An 18,495-nucleotide genomic window follows, 5' to 3' on the forward strand; every position below is an offset into this window, starting at 1 on the left:
TCATATGTCTTTGAGTTAATCACAATACAAATAAGCTATACATATAGTGCTAACAAGTACTATAAAATTAAACAGAGTAGTACAAACATACAAATTTTCTGTAATTAACATATCAGTTTAGCTGCAACTTCCTCAGTATTTACAACAATTCGACAAGCTTATCTTTGAAAAAAACAACATCATTTACAAATCTATACAAATTTGTCTACGTTTGGTTGTTGCCTGAATTCATTATTTTTTTCTAACTTACATGTATGGGGGTATCTATAGAAGTAAGGTTCCTTGATAAACATACCTAGTTTTTTTATATATTGTATGTATGCACTGTGCTGTTTGTGGAGTTTTGTGCTGTTCTTCCATGTTTCTTGTTTGTGATTTTTCGTTTTAATGTTATATGTCTTTGGCGTTTACCAAGTGCCATTAAACCGGGTTTATGTTTAATCTTTTTGCTACTGAGCTTGTTTCTGTAGTTTTTCGCATACATATTGAGAAAGAGATTACGTTCGATATTTAAATGGTATCATTCGCACAAATAGTGAAAATCGTAACTTACTTTATTAATACAATGATTGCATACTATTCCATTCAGTGGTATTCTATGCCAATTGCCAATTTCAATAGGCATCATGTGATTTCTTTTCCTAAATTTAATAAATAAAATTTATTGTTTGTTTGGCATTGAGATGTTTTTAAGGCCAAATATTAATTGTTAAAAAAACCTCTGTTACTTGCCTTTTCTATATTAGACAACCAATCACTTTGACAAAATATTATTGAGCTTTTGCTTAGCATTATTTTTAAACACTTGGGATTTATTATCTCTTGACTAAGCCATAAGTTATTCAGACCACATTTGATAGGGATCGATTTAATAAACTATATCCAAGGATATCTTTCTTTAAAATGATATCATGAAATGGAAATGCTATATTTTTATGTATTACTCTGTATATCATGTAGGTTGCCATGTGTGTTACCGTTTGGAAAAAAGTAATCTCCCCCAAGAGGCTATACTTTTTATTTATATCAATCGATAAGTGTTTCATTCCTGTTTTGCCGTATATCATGTAGTAAGGCATCGAGCGTTTCAGTTTGAGTAGATATTTTAGATATTTAAGTTCAACCCTTTCTTAAATATCATTATTACCAAAACGCCAGATTTCTGCATCATATAATAAAATATATTTATCAAACAGTTCTATGCGTAGATCAATTGGTAGTGATAGACGATTTGAATTGCAGACTAATCGAGTGGCCAAAGAAGGTATATGCTTTTTGCTTCTAGCAAATAAACCGGTTCGTTTGAAATATATCCCAAGGTATTTATATATTCATTTACTACATCTTTTTGAACTTGATATTTTGCCGGGCTTTACAAAAAACACAACAGTATTTGATTTTGTAGTATTTACCGTTAATTTCCATATACCACAATAGTTGGGGTACGTGTTAAGAACATTTTGTTACCCATTTCTGTTTCGGACATGATTATTGTATCATCAGCATACAACAAAATACATATTCTTAGTAAGAGGTGTGCATGTCGGGCATCATTACATTTCGGGCAAAATTTGAGTGTAAACCATTTAAAAAGGTTAAAAAGAAGAGGTAAAATGTTGTCCCCTTGGCGGACACAAAGGTTACTTGACAAGACGTTTGAGTATTCTGTATTGTTTGATACACAATATTCTATATTGTTTTAGATGTTCTTAATTATTTTTTATACATTTTACAATAATATTTGTTTTTATTAGATCCTGTCCTCCAGACTAGGTAAAATGCTTGTTTCAAGTCTATAAATGCCAAAAATGATTTGTATTAAATGATTCAAATATAAATTACTCAAAGTTTTAGACATTTTACATTTATATTTGTATTTTTTTTTTAATTTCTGCCAAATCCCAGATCTCTAAACTGTGTCAAGTGCTTGTTACATGTGGAAGAACGAACAAACTAATTATTTGTTTCTATTATTCAAGTACTGTATTAAATGATTCAATACAAACATGTTGCCCGTAGTTAAATAACTTTTTTTCTAAAACCGGCTTGACTACGATCAACAAGGTTATTAGATTTGACGAATTTATCAAGGCGAACATTCTATAAGGAAGTAAATAATCTACCAAGACAACTTAATAATGTTATAGATCGATTTTCAGGACGGCTAGGACCTCCTTTATTTGTATTCCCCGAAGGTGGGCATATCAAAATAGAAACGCCCGTCCTTCTGTCCGTCCGTGTGTCCGGCTCAACTTCTCGTGTCCGGGCTGAAACTTTCTCTTGTATGGACATATTTTAAAATAACTTGCCGCGTGTGTTTTGTATATAAAGACGATGTATCGCGTACAATACCTGTGTTCATACCTTTAAGTTTAAGGTTACACTGTTTGAATACTATGGAATGCTGCATATAAGGACAAAGAGTGTATGTGGTCGTGTCCGTGCTGTACCTTTTTCATGTATGGAAAGATTCTAAAACGGATCGTCCGTCCGTCGGGGCGGATTAACGGACGAACGGACGGACAATAAGATAACTAACCACCGTTTGGGACATAAAAGTCCCTGATGCTGTAATACTAACATTTATAAACTTAATGTTTTATGTTTTAGTTATAGGGTAAAGTGTAACACAAGCTTTGCATGTGGAATTTTAACTTTGTGCGTTTCAATATTCCAATATGGCTTTTGTAGTTGGGCATTCACAGGCGAAACACTTCGGCAATTTCACTCAGTGTCCAGTGTTTTCATACTCTGGATATACCGTGCAGGATCTGTGACTCAAAAGTCATCAGTTTTATCAGTTGGTTCATTAGAAGTCGATATGTAAAAAATAATACGGTTAATATTATTATTTGAGTGGACGATGTTATGATGTATATTAAAATGTATAACATCGTGTAAGATTTCAATGTGCTTTATTAGTATGCAATGTGTACAACTTTTTTCTCAAGTACTTGTCATGTCCGTAAACCGTTGTAAGACATGACTGTTAACACTTAGGCCCAATAAAACTGTCACATTTCGCACATCGCACCTATGGTTATAACTAATATACGGTGATAAATACCCTACTGTATTGAGACTTTAATGACCATTCTTTGCTGACAAGTTAAACACATTGTGTTTCTAGTGTCCGCATATTTTTTTTAGCTGACTGATAGTTGTAACTGAATATTAGTTATTACAAATTTTAATTACTAAAAGTTGGCTTCATTCCGTTTCTATCTAGTAAAAGATTTATATAGACCTGTAGATTTTATGGTCCAGTGCATACTGCTGACATTGTTGTATTTCAAAATAAATTTGGTCACAGCAGATACAAATTTAAACAAGTAGCACAGTGCAGTTTGCAAGGAGACAATATATTCAAACTTCAACAAGATGATGACGATACTGTTGCTGCTGCTGCTCCTACTCCTCCTCCTCCTAATACTCCTACTACTACTACTACTGCTACTGCTACTGCTACTGCTCCTGCTGCTGCTGCTGCTACTACTACTGCTGCTGCTGCTACTGCTACTGCTGCTGCTACTAATAACAAAATAATAATAATAATAATAATAATAATAATAATAATAATAATAATTTACATGAATTACACCTCGTTCCATAGTTATCTTTTTACTTTCTCCTTTGAAACAACCGGTTCTTCATCGGTTTTCCACTTTTCTGTGTTTATCGAATCAAAAGATATTCGTTTTTATCTCTTCATTAAAACAGAGAATGCACACATTTATTCAAAACAAGTTATTTAAAACACCGCGGCTCGCTAAAATAATTTTATTCGTAGACGTCTAAAGATACGTAACGTCGACGTAATCAACGTCAAAGGTAACGATGAATACACAAGGGTACGTGCCATTTTTTCGTCCATATACATACATTATATTCATAGACGACAGAATGACATCTTAAGATGTGTTAATAATTTTTTTGTATAATTAATAACTGAATACCCTTGAGTGCTGAGAGTATAAATACAATGGACACCGACGTTGAATCACCATTGGTCACCGACATCCCATACCAAAAGTAAGTGTCTCGTTCGTGTTATTTTTTTCATTAAATACAAACATTATGTTAGTAAACATTTAACGTTAACTACTTAAATTTATATGTTTTTCTTAACAGTATCACAATCATAACATAAAGTAGGAAAGTATGTTCCAAGTGATCGAATATCTGTTTAATGGGTACTGACTTACATGTTTTAGTTTTCAATAACTTATAAAAACAGGACTCATTTTACTGCACACTGAAGCTCAAAACATTCCCGACTATTACAACTAACAGAAGCTATCATATCGTTTGAAGCGAAAATACAACTATCAGACGCTATCATTATTATTGTTTAAGACGAATATAAATATGCTTCAAAAATTGTCCCTGTTACACAAATATACATGTAGGACCAACTCAATTAATAGTGTTAAAATATTGTGTACGAAATAATTATAGTTTTGAAATCAACTTACAATGCACTTGTAATAAATGTATTATTTCGTTTCCAGCCATGTTGAAATCGGTAGCTTTGTTGTTGCTGGGCGTTCTCGCCGTAAACGCAGCTTACTACGGCCGTCAACGTAGAACCAGCAAGAAAGGATCGTTCGGAAAATACATAGGCGGATTCGTAGGCCAGTCTGGTAAGTTTTTGAAAAGTACTTTTGTTCTGTGTTCAATTTTCGTATCTTTTTTTCTGAAAAAAAAAACACAACACATTCACGTCACGTATGTGTGTTATTTTACTTATTAAATATGATTATCCTCACTTGTACATTGGAAAAAATAAATAAAAGAATTAATCATGGTTTCGTTGTACAGGCGGTTACGGAGGCGGATATGGTTCTGGTATTGGAGGCTTCTCTTCCGGCGGATACGGTGGCAAGGGCGGCTTTGGTGGCGGCTATGGTGGTATCAGCGGAGGATATGGTGGTATCAGCAGTGGATACGGCAGCGGAGGCTTCTCTTCCGGTGGATACGGCGGCAAGGGTGGCTTTGGTGGAGGCTATGGCGGTATCAGCGGAGGATATGGTGGTATCAGCAGTGGATACGGCAGCGGAGGCTTCTCTTCCGGCGGATACGGCGGCAAGGGTGGCTTTGGTGGAGGCTATGGCGGTATCAGCGGAGGATATGGCAGTATCGGTGGAGGATATGGCGGTAGCAGCGGCTTTGGAAAGAGTTACGGTGGCAGCATCGGAGGTCACAGGTAGGTTTGTCATTTAATATGAAGGATTTAGCAATTTTGCCTTGGTTTTAGATTCCCTTTTGATACAGTAGTACTTTTCTGTTCGAATATGTATTGCATTACTGTGATTTACATTATTTATCTTAATTCATTATACATTTAATTGAAATCAGATTTAATTGACGTAAATAGCGGCTGGATTTAGTAATAATTTTCTACTTTACAGCAAAAGTAAACGGTTACTCCCAGAATTGTAAAACAGTTAAAATACACATAACATTGTATGGCAAAGAAAATTCGTAACATGTTAGTGATCAACGCACCTTTTGAGAGCGTTGTGGTAACTTTAAGTTTGTGTACAGACATAATATCATGAAGCATTGGTGTTTTATAAAATAAACACACAACATAAATCAGGACTTAAGATAATTTATCCAATCATTTATTTTTTTCAGCATCGGTGGTTCCTTCGGCAAGAGTTACGGATCCGGTATCGGAGGTTACTCCTCAGGTGGTTACGGAGGTATCTCCTCAGGTGGTTACGGAGGTTTCTCCTCAGGCGGTTACGGAGGAATCTCCTCAGGCGGTTACTCCTCAGGCGGTTACGGAGGTATCTCCTCTGGCGGTTATGGCTCTGGCATCGGAGGCTTCTCCTCCGGCGGATTCGGTGGAAAGGGTGGCTTTGGCGGCGGATATGGCGGCCAGAGCTACGGAGGCAGCTATGGTGGTAGCATCATTGGAGGCGGTATGGGCGGTGGTTACGGAGGCAGCATTAAGTCCTTTGGAGGATATTAAGTCATGGTAAGTTTATGATTATTTCATAATACATGAAATCATGTTTGAAATATTGACGAGTCCTTTTTACTGTCGTCAGTATCGCAGTTTGAATATTTCTATACGGTGAAGGGCCTCAATAACATCACAGTGTCTTGTTTTAAAATATTTTCAGAAAAGTGTAAAATGATTCTTACATTAAATAATATACATTTGTTTTATATTATACTTATATGTATCTATATATTTTTATCATAAAGCAGTGTTTTTCATAGAAATCTTTGTTTCTATTTCAGAATGCCTCATGAACGCTCTTTGTCCCAAATATTGAATGTATTTTTGTTGTTGTCAAATTTTGCTGAAAAATAGAAAATAAAAATATGATATTGATTCTGTATGTTTCAAACATTCAAAAAAATCTTGTTTAATTTATATTATTTTTTATCTAAAAGTAAAATAAATATACTTTCACGGTCGAAAAAAGAAAGACCGCACATTGGCAAATACTTCGTCCAGTGATTTGCATGCGCAGAAAGTCTTAAGATCGCAAACTCCGAAGAACTACTTCTTTTATAGTCCGTTTTAACTAAAAAAGGGGGGTCAATGCGCTCGTTTTATTCTACCCGAAGAGCGTTTTATAAGTAGTGTTAACATAGCTGCAAAATCACGGTTTCCTCGGGCAAATACATATATAGCATGTACCTAATATAGGCCGCTAGGCCTGCAGACTTTTATAACCGTATATCGGAAATCGCATCGGCAGATCGACATAACATTTTTAACTTTTAGCGAATTAATGCGCGCACGGGCGTATCAATCCCAGCGCGGTTAGAACTGCGGTGGTCACCGACCTAATTTACATTAACATTTATATCGAAAACACCTAGTAAGGAAACTGCTCTAATTGCTACGGACTGCGTTCTGCATATTTATAGCTTGATATAAAAAGCGCGGTAACGAGTCTTCAGTCTATGTTATGCGGTTAATATAGTTCGAAAAAGCTGCGTTTTGCGTAATATAACTCAATTGAAATTATACAAAAAGCAATTATTTTGATATCGGTGAGTTACAGAACGTAATATAGATAAACCGAATCCGAAAATAGTTTCAAAATGAACGCGTACTGAAGCAAATAAATACATGTATTGTTTACCTGTGTGTTTAGACTTTGCTTCAGCCGAGGACCGATAATATCTACATGTACATTGTAGTTAAGCATAGAATGTGGGTCATCGCATTCGGACAGGTTTATTCCCCGGAAATAAACTCTGAGAAGTCGTTAAAAGACGGAAAAATATGGATCGTATTATGATGCAATAAAATGCTAATTAGGCGTAAGATATCAAACCATAATGTTTTAAATGAAATTATAATGCTTCATTTTATCCTACAATCAGTTTTTTCATAAGTATATTTTCTATGTTTTAAATTGCCTAAATCGGCTATTACTTGACATTTTTTATTGAGATTGTTAGTTTTTAATTGTGTTTGTAAAATCTATGTCACATAAAACCATTATCTTGTGTAAGTGCATACTAACAACCATTTAACAATTTACTAAATGAATATTATACACTTTTACAATTCAAATCAGACCGCGTAAAGCGTCGACCTGCCACAATTTGTGTCATAGTCATGTAATGCCGAATGAAATGGAAAGTATGTGAATATTTCTCAGTTTGTCTCAGTAATTTCAGTCCAATATCTTGAGCTTGTAACATTATGCATATGCATATTTAAAAACACAACTGATATAAATCTGTTCATTTTGACCACGAGTGACATATGTTGAGGGCATTATTAAGATACATGTACATAAAGCATACATGGAAGAAATAGAATGTGGGTGATTCGACTCAGAGATATTTGGCGTTGTAGGAAGAAGTCTTAAATATAAACCTAATTAATATGTCCAATGCATTTTGTTGGGTTGCATTTGATTAAGCTGTCATACCCTGGTAGTAAATTAAATACGCCTCAAGTCAAGTTTGAAGTGTAAAGTAGATTTTACTAAAAAAATCCTTAATGTTTTAATCGTGACAGTGCATTGTTTATGAAACCAAAGCTCCAGATAAGGTTTTATATGATATTGAGTATTACTACATACCTTATAAGTAACTATTTAGCGTATTCCACCTTTCAAGTGACTTATACTTCATGATCTCATTGAAAATCAACACTAAACTCTTTAAGTTTTCGCGAAGGAAATTATGCGGGCATATACTATCTTTAGATGTTTATTTTAATAAATATGTTTTACAATTACATTACTATACTCACAAAACGTTGCAGGCCGAAAGTCATTCAACGCTTTAAGCGCTTTGATTCTATAAGCCTACCTTAATTCCACACGTTTTCCACGTGCACAAGTAGTGTAATGCGATTTCAAAGGCAACATACCATTTCATACCGACTGTTATGTGGTTAAATGGAAGAGTACGTCGGCCATTTTCTACGAAAACAAGTGGAGGCTTTTTAGTTTTATCGGTTTCTACGGGCAAAATATGGTGACTCTGCCGTAAATCCTTATATGCATTTATTTTCTTTTGCAAATATACATTTTGTTATTTAAAGAACAAAAGAAGTGCCATAACTTTGTCCATAGTTCATGCAAATTTGTTCACATCTGTAATACACTTTAGAATAATACAACAATTGTACAGGGTAATAACCAGGTATCAAACTATTACATTACTGCACCATTGTTAATGTTACAACAAATATAGCATATTTAAAAGCACTTACCATTTACTAAATGGGCTTGTAATATGCCACCATAGTTATAAAAATTTAATATAATTTTAAAAAATCCAATTATTTAATCAAAGGTATCATTTGCTGTGATCAAACAAGTCATTAATAGATCAATGAAATAGACAACACCTGGCTGGCAAATATAATAGGGGGTTAAAAGGTATTTTGTATAGGGGTTGTCTTCAATATAGCTATTGAAATATTTCATCTAGGGGTTGAAAAGTCTTTGTTATAGGGGCTGAAAAGTCCAAAGAGGTATGGGTTGAAAAGTCTTTAAAATAGGGGTTGAAAAGTCCAAGGGTTGAAAAGTCTTCGTTTTGAGAAGGGGTTGAAAAGTCTTGGGCTCGAAAATCCCTGCTCCCAGTAAGACATGACTGTTAACAATAAGGCCCAATAAAACTTTACATTTCGCACCTATGGTTATAATTAGTATGCGTTGGTTTCATACCGTGATGCATTGAGACATATTTGCACCTCAACTTCCATTCCTTAAATGAACTGCCTTTCGGCCATTGCGGTTATCATCCGATGAACACAACATCTTCGGATATGTTCGGATCGCAATTCATCGGATAACAATATAGCATTCGGAGCTCCTCGGCCATTTTATCGAAAACAACCTCGGATGTATGCCGGTACATCAGTTGAAGTAGTTCGTATTTTTTTTAATTATATCATTAATTAAATGTTGTGTTTTAGAGTTGTATTTATTGATCTAAGTTTAAATTAATTGCCAGTGAAGCGTATTATTGCAAACATAATTAAGATTCCCTAAAGTTAAGTAAAAAAGTTTAACTGCTAAATAAAATTATAACGCGATCTGCTTGCAGCGGTCAAAATACATCCGAGGTTGTTTTCGATAAAAATGACCGAGGAGCTTCGAATTACCAATATACATCGAAATTGTTGATTTTGTTGTAACGGTCCGCTGTATGCGGCGGATGTGCGTTCATAGTCTCCACTTCTATGCACTTGCTAGAAAGCTCAGCTGTCCTATGAGGCATAGTAAGCTGGAACTTCAACAATCTTTAAAGCTCTGCTTTCCTGATGGTCGAAGTGTAACGGCCCCCTGTAGGCGGCAAAGGTCTACAGCGGCGAAGGTGCGTTCATGATAATATTCCGTATAAAACGGAAGTACGTTCATACCGGATGTAAACTTGGTTTGTAATGTGCAAATTAGCAAAGCCCGGGCTATGTGAGAATAGAGAAGTTAGTGTATATAAAGACCAGCGGACCCCTTCAGAGTCGAGCATGCTTTTCCCTTAAGGGATCTGTTGGTGTTTTTTCATTATGTCAGAAAGCTGAGCTATCTGGTGTTTATTTGGCGTCGCACGTTACATTGTTATTGTTTGTATTGTGTCAGCAGGACCCGTAACATATATATCAACATTTTAGTGTTAATTTATGATATGTTAAATGTATCTTTGCCATCAGTGTTTCAAGTTTACGTTTAAACGTGCTTTCGAGTGGTTGATCTTTTCCAGCGTTATTGTGACGTCATTTGATAAAACCTTTTTCGGTTACAGTCGGGTCGTTCTATTTACAGAATGGGTAAGAAAGGATAACTGAAAGGTTTTTAAAATGAAATAAAGTATTTTTTTTAACAATTCTTGAATGAAATAATGCACTATCGATGTAAATATATATAAGTAATGAATCGCGCTATTGATGTCATTATCGGGGATATGAACGGGCTTTGATTTGGCTGGTCAAAGTACGCGTGGAGTCCATACTCCGATAATGACATCAATCCCGCAATTCATTCCTTAAATATTTACACCTCAACTTCCATTCCCTAAATGAACTGCCTTATAGCAATTGCGTTTATCAATCGATGAACGCAACATCTTCGGATATGTTCGGATCGCAATTCATCGCATAACAATATACATGAACATTTTTGATCTTGTTATTGTTTGTATTGTGTCAGCAGGTGCCGTAAAATATAGATAAACATTTTAGAACGTGTTAAATTATGATATGTTAAATGTATCGTTGCCATAAGTGAAATGAAGTATTTGTTTTTAAACAAATCTTGAATGAAATGATGAACTATTGGTGTAAATATAAGTAATGAATTGCGGGATTGATGTTACTGTTTGCCGATGATATGGCCATTTTAGGAAAGACACCGGCTGAAACTCAACATCAATTGGATTTACTTAATCCTTATTGTAATACTTGGGGTTTTAGAGTAAATACAAATAAAACTAAAATTATGGTATTTCGTAAGCGCGGACGTTTATTACCGCATGAAAGCTGGACCTATGATGGCCAAAACATCGAAGTCGTTAGCGATTTTAACTACATAGGAACTGTTTTTAACTATACTGGTAATTATGCATTAAACCAAGAATATTTAGCTGGAAAAGCTTTAAAGGCTTTAAATGTGTTACTGTATAAATGTAAAGAGTATGATCTAAAGCCTCATATATTTTGTCAGTTGTTTGACGCCTTTGTAGGGTCTATATTAAACTATTCATGTGAAATATGGGGTTATACTAAATCGAAAGAAACAGAACGTATTCATTTGAAGTTCTGTAAAAGATTATTACATGTTAAAATCAACACTTGTACTGCTAGTGTATACGGAGAATTAGGTAGATATCCTTTATATATTTCTAGATACATACGTATAATTAAGTACTGGTTGAAAATAGCTAACACTAATAATATATTGATAAGTGTTGTATATCTGCAAGCAGTAGCTGATAGTAATAAAGGATATTCCAATTGGGTTACCAATGTTAAAAAACTTCTTAATGATTATGGTTTTACACATATATTTGATAATGTACAGAATGTAAACGTAAATACATTTGTTCACGAATTTAAATGTAGAGTTATAGATACATTTAAGCAGGAATGGCATGGTTCATTATCTAATAGCTCTGTTCTTGATATGTATAAGGTAGTTAAAAATGCATTCCAGTATGAAGAATATCTGAATATACTACCAAGGAAATACCGACTTTATATTTGTAGATTACGATTATCTGTACATCCATTAAGGATACAAACTGGACGATATGCCAGAAATAATACACCGCGTAATGAACGCTACTGTATGTGTTGTAACCATCTTGATATTGAAGATGAATACCATTTTGTATGTATATGCCCATGTTATTTAGTTATAAGACAGAAATACATTAAACGTCATTATTATGTTCGCCCCTCCGTGTTTAAATATCACCAACTATTAAACTCTGTTAATAGATTTGAGCGTATTAAGCTCTGTAAATACGTTAAGGAATCACTATGTATCCGTAACTGTATTCTAAACAATGATACATAATTCTGTTCATCCTCTTTTATAGCCTGTTTATGAAGCTGTTACACTACTGCGTTTACATATTTATACCTTATAGTAGTTAATAATGATTGCATAACGCTCCTGTAACACAAATATTTGTTCAACTTTTAAACTTACCTTGTACAAACACATGACATATTAAAGTGAATTATTATATGTGATTAGACAATGTACGTTAGTATAAGTCTTAATAAAATGTCTGTTCTGTTCTGTTCTGTTATTATCGGGGATATGAACGCAATTGGGCTGGTCAAATTACGCTTGGAGTCGGACTCCACACACTTTGATCAGCCCAATTGCGTCCATACCCCGATAATGACATCAATCCCGCAATTCATTCCTTAATTTAATGACTATGAATTATTTTTATGCTGACAAGTTAAACACATAGTGTTTCTAGTGTCCACATACAAATACAAATTTTAACAAATAGCAGAATGCATTTTGCAAAAAGACAAACTACTCAAAATACAACATGATGATGACGATGCTGCTGCTGCAGCTGATGATGATGATACTGTTTCTACGACTACTGCTGCTGCTGCTGCTGCTACTGCTGCTGCTGCTGCTCCTGCTGCTATTGCTTCTGTTGCTGCTTCTGTTGCTACTACCTACTGCGGCTGCTGCTGCTACTACTACTATTACTACTGCTGCTCCTGCTGCTGCTGCTCCTGTTGCTGCTCCCGTTGCTGCTGCTGCTGCTACTGCTGCTGTTGCTGCTGCTTCTGCTACTGCTACTGCTACTACTACTTCTACTACTACTTCCACTACTACTACGACAATTATTATTGCTGCTACTTCTGCTGCTGCTGCTACTGCAATTACTAAACCGATTACATCTACTAATATACATAAATTACGCCTCGTTCACCAGTTTTCTTTTTACTTTCCCATTTGAAATAACCGGTTTTTCATCGGCTTTCATCCCCTTTTCTGTGTTTTTAGAATCTGAAGATGTTCGTTTAGATCTCTTCCTGAAAAAAGAGTACATACATTTTTATTCTAAATACATACTTTAAACCAGAGCACCGCGACTCGCTTAAATAATTTTATTTGAAGACGTCTAAAGATACGTAATCAACGTCAAAGATAACGATCAATACACAAGGGTAAGTGTCATTTTTTCGTCCATATATATACGTTATAGTCATAGACGACAGAATGACATCTTAAGATGTGTTAATTATTTTATCGCATAATTAACAATTGAATACCCTTGTGTTTTTGGAGTATAAATACAATGGACACAGACGTTGAATCACCATTGGTCACCGACATCCCATACCAAAAGTAAGTGCCTCGTTTGTGTTATTGTTTGTTTCATTAAATACAAATATATATATATTATGTAAGTGTTCATATAACGTTAACTACTAAAATATATATAATATATATCTTCTAAACAGTATCACATTCATAATAAAAAGAAAGAAGGTATGTTTCATGTGAATATTTGCTCTATTGTAACTTACTAAAATAATTCAGTTTTCAATAATAAAATAAACCGAAACAATTCGCGAACGTTAACAGGTTTTTTTTATGGCAATTATATGCCAGCGTAATTTTCGTCTCAAACATTAATCATGATAGCTTCTGATAGTTGTTATAATCACGAATGTTTGAAACTCCAACTTGCAGTACAATGGGTCCTGTTTTATCTAGTTAAGCAGTTATTATGTTACTTATTAAATGGAATTTGCAAACCATAACTAGTTAACCTGTTAGTGTTGAATACATAAAAGGTGTAATGGGGGCAGATCTGGGCACTTTCAAGTCTGTTTTTTTTTTGTCTTATTATATTTATCGTACCAAAAACGTATCGTGAATATTAACTAGATAGCTAGATAATTGTCGTGAAATTTAAGTGGTTAGCACGAAACAATTCGCAAACGTTATCAGGTTATCTTACGGCAGTAATATGCCACCATAGAAAATAAATGTGCTGCCAAAATTGTCCCTGTTACACAAATATAGTATCAACTCAATTAATAGGGTTAAAATATTGTGTACGAAATAATTACAGTTTTGAAATCAACATACAATGCACTTGTAATTAATCTATTATTTTCGTTTCCAGCCATGTTGAAATCGGTAGCTTTGTTGTTGCTGGGCGTTCTCGCCGTCAACGCAGCTTACTACGGCCGTCAACGTAGAATCAGCAAAAAATCGATCGGAAAATACGTAAGCGGATTCGTGGGCCCATCTGGTAAGTTTTTCAAAAGTTATTTGTTCTGTGTTAAATTTTCGTATCTTTTTTTTCTGAAAAACATTCAGGCTGTATGAGTGTTGTTGTCACGTTATGATAAATATTCTGATATTTGTCTGAAATAAATATGCCGATTATCCTCACTTGTACATTGGAAAAGTAAATTAAAGAAGTAATCATGGTTTCGTTGTACAGGCGGTTACGGAGGAGGATATGGTTCTGGTATCGGAGGCTTCTCTTCCGGCGGATACGGTGGCAAGGGCGGCTTTGGTGGAGGCTATGGCGGTATCAGCGGAGGATATGGTGGTATCAGCAGTGGATATGGCAGCGGGGGCTTCTCTTCCGGCGGATACGGCGGCAAGGGAGGCTTTGGCGGAGGCTATGGCGGTATTAGCGGAGGATATGGTGGTATCAGCAGTGGATACGGCAGCGGGGGCTTCTCTTCCGGCGGATACGGCGGCAAGGGTGGCTTTGGTGGAGGATATGGCGGTATCAGCGGAGGATATGGCAGTATCGGTGGAGGATATGGCGGTAGCAGCGGCTTTGGAAAGAGTTACGGTGGCAGCATCGGAGGTCACAGGTAGGTTTGCCATTAAAAACGAAGCATTTTTCAATTTGGCCTTGGTTTTAGAATCCTTTGAACAATTTGATACAGTTATACTTTTCTGTTCGAATATGAATTGATTCTAAATAACTAATTTTACCAACATCAACCTTCTGACGCCAACGAAATTTATCTTAATTTATTAGACATTTAATTGAATCAGATTTTATCGAGGTAAAACGTGGCTGGTTTTGGTAATAGTTTTCTACTTTATAGCAAAAGTTAACGATTACTCCCAGAATAGTTAAACAGTTAAAATACAAATAACACTGTATGGCAAGGTGAATTCGTTACATGTTAGCGGTCAACGCACCTTTTGAAAACCTTGTGGTATCTTTAAATTTTGGTAAAAAAACTTAATACCTTGAAACATTGGTGTATTATAAAATAAACACTGAACATAAATCAGGACAAGTTACTTTATACAATTCATTTATTTTTCAGCATCGGTGGTTCCTTCGGCAAGAGTTACGGATCCGGTATCGGAGGTTACTCCTCAGGCGGTTACGGAGGTATCTCCTCAGGTGGTTACGGAGGTATCTCTTCAGGCGGTTACGGAGGTATCTCTTCAGGCGGTTACGGAGGTATCTCCTCAGGTGGTTACGGAGGTATCTCTTCAGGCGGTTACGGAGGTATCTCTTCAGGCGGTTACGGAGGTATCTCCTCAGGCGGTTATGGCGGAGGATATGGCTCTGGCATCGGAGGCTTTTCCTCCGGCGGATTCGGTGGAAAGGGTGGCTTTGGTGGCGGATATGGTGGCCAGAGCTACGGTGGTAGCATCATTGGAAGCGGTATGGGCGGTGGTTACGGAGGCAGCATTAAGTCCTTTGGAGGATATTAAGTCCTGGTAAGTTTTTGATTATGTAATCATGTTTTTTTGAAATATTGACGAGTCCTTTTGCACTGGAAAATGTGCACGTTTTACTGTTGTCAGTACCGCAGTTTCAATATACGTATTTCTATACAGTGAAGAACCGCAATTACATCACAGTGTCTTGTTTTAAAACTTTTTTTCAGAAGTGTTAAATGATTCTTACATTAAAAATACATATGTTCTATATCTTACTTATAGCACGGACCTATAAATGGTTTATATGTCGATCTTAAAGCTGTGTTTTTCATAGAAAGCTTTGTTTCTATTTCAGAATGCCTCATGAACGCTCTTTGTCCCAAATATTGAATGTATTTTTTGTTGTTATCAAATTTTGATGAAAAATAAAAATAAAAAAAATAATTAAAGAATGACATTGATTTTATATGTTCCAACATTCAACAAAATATTGTGCAATTCATATAATTTTCGATCTAAAATGATATTCTTTCACGGTCGAAAAAGAAAGGGCGCACATTGGCATTTTCTTTGTCCAGTGATTTACATGCGTAGAAAGTCATAAGATCGCAAGCTCCGAAGAACAACTCCTTTTATTGTCCGTTTTACCAAAGAAAATTTGTGTCAATGCGCTGTTTTTCTTTATTCCATTAGGAAGAGTGTTTTGTAAATTGTGGCAACATAGCTGCAAAATCACGGTTTCCCCGTGCATTTACATATATAGCATACCTCTTGAGATGGTCTATTGATTTTTCTATGAGCCTTACTAAATTCTACACGTTTTCACGTGCACAAGCGCTTAGTAATAGCTGACATGAATATTTTCATGCTTATGAATAGGCGGATTGAGCGAAGCAAACGAGCCCCATTTTTAATCATTAAAATGCTACTTCAAGTAATATGTCTTGGAATACTACCTCATAGGCTGACACATTGTCAACACAAACTCTGACGCAGGGAGTGTATATCGAATTAGTGGCAGAAGGCGGGCATTGAAACACCCGCGAAAGTTGAACATTTTAATGATTAAGCCTTAGGCTAGTACTTGAATGATTGTTTTTCTACAATTCGATTGGCTGAAAATGTAGGATGTATTCAAATGCCTTTAAAAGACGACCTAGCATTTCATACTGACAGGGACTCCTTTGGCGAATATCCCATCAACCGATGGGAGTAAAACTCCCCCTTTGGCTTCAAAATTCTGTTTTAGTCACACTTGGGGATGTGACGGGGTCAAGCCATAATGCAGCCATTATAGGGCGTGGGCAGACCTTTATAAACTCAACAACATACTGACTGAAATCTGGCTGAATCTGGCGGAAGTTTCCGAGAAGAGCAAAGAGCGTTTGTGCTTTCCATTAACTGGTTTATCTGCCCCTGTAATACACTTCAACCGGGATGTTTAGTCCCGGAAGTAGGAAAGTTATATTTCAAATGCCATGTTTCAATTTTGGCATGTTTGGGTGTAGCCAGTGTTTCTTAATTTAATCTTTGTTTCCTTAAGAATTTTTATTGTTTTTTTGTTTTTTTTTCAAGTTAGACTGAATGAAAACCGACAATGCTTTTACACCAAAATATAGAAATAAGCGAGGAAAATTTCCAAATACTAAAGGCATACAAATAAATTTGATAGAAAATAGAAGGTAAATAAACAATTCGTCGTTAAAAATTCTAAAATGTTAACTTAAGTGAACATGTTCACAAAGAAGACAAAGGCTTCTAAAGTTATTGATCGACCTACATACTGGTTTGCGAGGTGTCAAGTTGCATGAAAAAACAATGGAAGCTGCAAAAGCCAGTGCTGTTGCTAATATTTTGTAACCAGTTAAACGACCTGTGCATTGGTTACGGAATACTTGCAATAGCACATTCTCTAAGCCACACAGCTCAGACACCGTGTGATTTTAAGTTGAATCCCCACATCAAGTCAAGCCTACACGAACGTCTTTTCGAGACGCGCAGTGGGGTTGGAAGTCCCGTATACCAGTCTATAAAGTATACTTAAAGAAGAGGTTGGAAATGCGTATTAAGAATAAAAATGTTATGGATGCCAAAAAGGCGTACTATGAGGCACTAAAATACTAGTAGTCATTTCTGCTAAGACACAAGTTATAAGAATAACACTCCGGCGCCACTCACAGGAGAGGTCATGGGTTCGAGTCCCACCAGGAGGAGGTGGTGGTGTTAGTAGTTTATACTCCGGGTCCCGGCGTGAGCACATTGAAGGGTCCCAGAGTGACAGTTCAACCACCGCACACCTATCTAGGTGCCTTCACTTCTGCAAGAAACTGACAACTTCTGTACATGCCAGGGGCAGTGGTAAAGTGCGAATGGTCGTAGAAAGGATTTCATAACCAATCACAACAGAAGTGACCTGGTCCGCCCGGGAATCGAACCCGGGTTGTCCGATTAACAGTCCAACGCTCTACCGACTGAGCTAACCGGGCGGACCTTCCCACCAGGAGGACGTTCTGTTAGCCTCTTAAAAAGGAAACCATTACTGTTTTAAACTCATAAAACATACTAGAGGGCGTTTCATAACTAAATATGTACATAGTTAAGTTTGTTAATTTTCTTATACATAAAGGTGAAGGTGTGACATTTAAGGTCAACTACGAAAAAAATACATTCATGCTCTTCAGAGCAAGACAAAAATTAACAGAAGTCTTTCTTGTAATTATTTTTGTCACTGTCACTTGCCTTGAAGAACAATACGAGATACCTATTGGCAAATAAATATTGCCTTCTGAAACTCTAGAACTTGAACCTTAGTTTTAGAAACACTTATTTAATCTCCAACATTAATATTGGCCACACACTGAATAGG

The 18,495-nt window shown here is 35.8% G+C and overlaps 2 protein-coding genes and 1 non-coding gene across 3 annotated transcripts; 2 read left to right on the top strand and 1 right to left on the bottom strand.

The window, feature by feature from the left end:
• Positions 1 to 4,513: 4,513 nt before the first annotated feature.
• On the top strand, positions 4,514 to 5,980 carry LOC128210552 (uncharacterized). The gene is made up of 3 exons (XM_052914901.1): positions 4,514 to 4,643; positions 4,822 to 5,206; positions 5,641 to 5,980. Exons 1-3 carry the CDS (start codon positions 4,514 to 4,516, stop codon positions 5,978 to 5,980), a joined length of 855 nt encoding a protein of 284 aa, XP_052770861.1.
• An 8,128-nt stretch (positions 5,981 to 14,108) lies between these two features.
• LOC128210553 (uncharacterized) lies at positions 14,109 to 15,680 on the top strand. The gene is made up of 3 exons (XM_052914902.1): positions 14,109 to 14,235; positions 14,431 to 14,815; positions 15,284 to 15,680. The coding sequence occupies exons 1-3, from the start codon at positions 14,109 to 14,111 to the stop codon at positions 15,678 to 15,680; spliced, it is 909 nt and encodes a 302-aa protein (XP_052770862.1).
• Positions 15,681 to 18,043: 2,363 nt separating this feature from the next.
• On the bottom strand, positions 18,044 to 18,120 carry Trnan-guu (transfer RNA asparagine (anticodon GUU)). Its single transcript has one exon. It is a non-coding gene; the product is annotated as a tRNA-Asn (tRNA).
• Positions 18,121 to 18,495: the final 375 nt, after the last annotated feature.

The sequence above is a fragment of the Mya arenaria genome, chromosome 12, assembly GCF_026914265.1.
Source record: "Mya arenaria isolate MELC-2E11 chromosome 12, ASM2691426v1".
NCBI classification, from domain to species: Eukaryota; Metazoa; Mollusca; class Bivalvia; order Myida; family Myidae; genus Mya; species Mya arenaria.

Excerpts from the sequence above, each read along its gene's own strand:
- LOC128210552 (XM_052914901.1), top strand. The coding sequence starts at position 4,514 with ATGTTGAAATCGGTAGCTTTGTTGTTGCTGGGCGTTCTCGCCGTAAAC. Across the intron at positions 4,644-4,821 it reads CGGATTCGTAGGCCAGTCTG|GCGGTTACGGAGGCGGATAT; the intron begins GTAAGTTTTTGA and ends TTCGTTGTACAG. Across the intron at positions 5,207-5,640 it reads GGCAGCATCGGAGGTCACAG|CATCGGTGGTTCCTTCGGCA; the intron begins GTAGGTTTGTCA and ends TATTTTTTTCAG.
- LOC128210553 (XM_052914902.1), top strand. The coding sequence starts at position 14,109 with ATGTTGAAATCGGTAGCTTTGTTGTTGCTGGGCGTTCTCGCCGTCAAC. Across the intron at positions 14,236-14,430 it reads CGGATTCGTGGGCCCATCTG|GCGGTTACGGAGGAGGATAT; the intron begins GTAAGTTTTTCA and ends TTCGTTGTACAG. Across the intron at positions 14,816-15,283 it reads GGCAGCATCGGAGGTCACAG|CATCGGTGGTTCCTTCGGCA; the intron begins GTAGGTTTGCCA and ends TTTATTTTTCAG.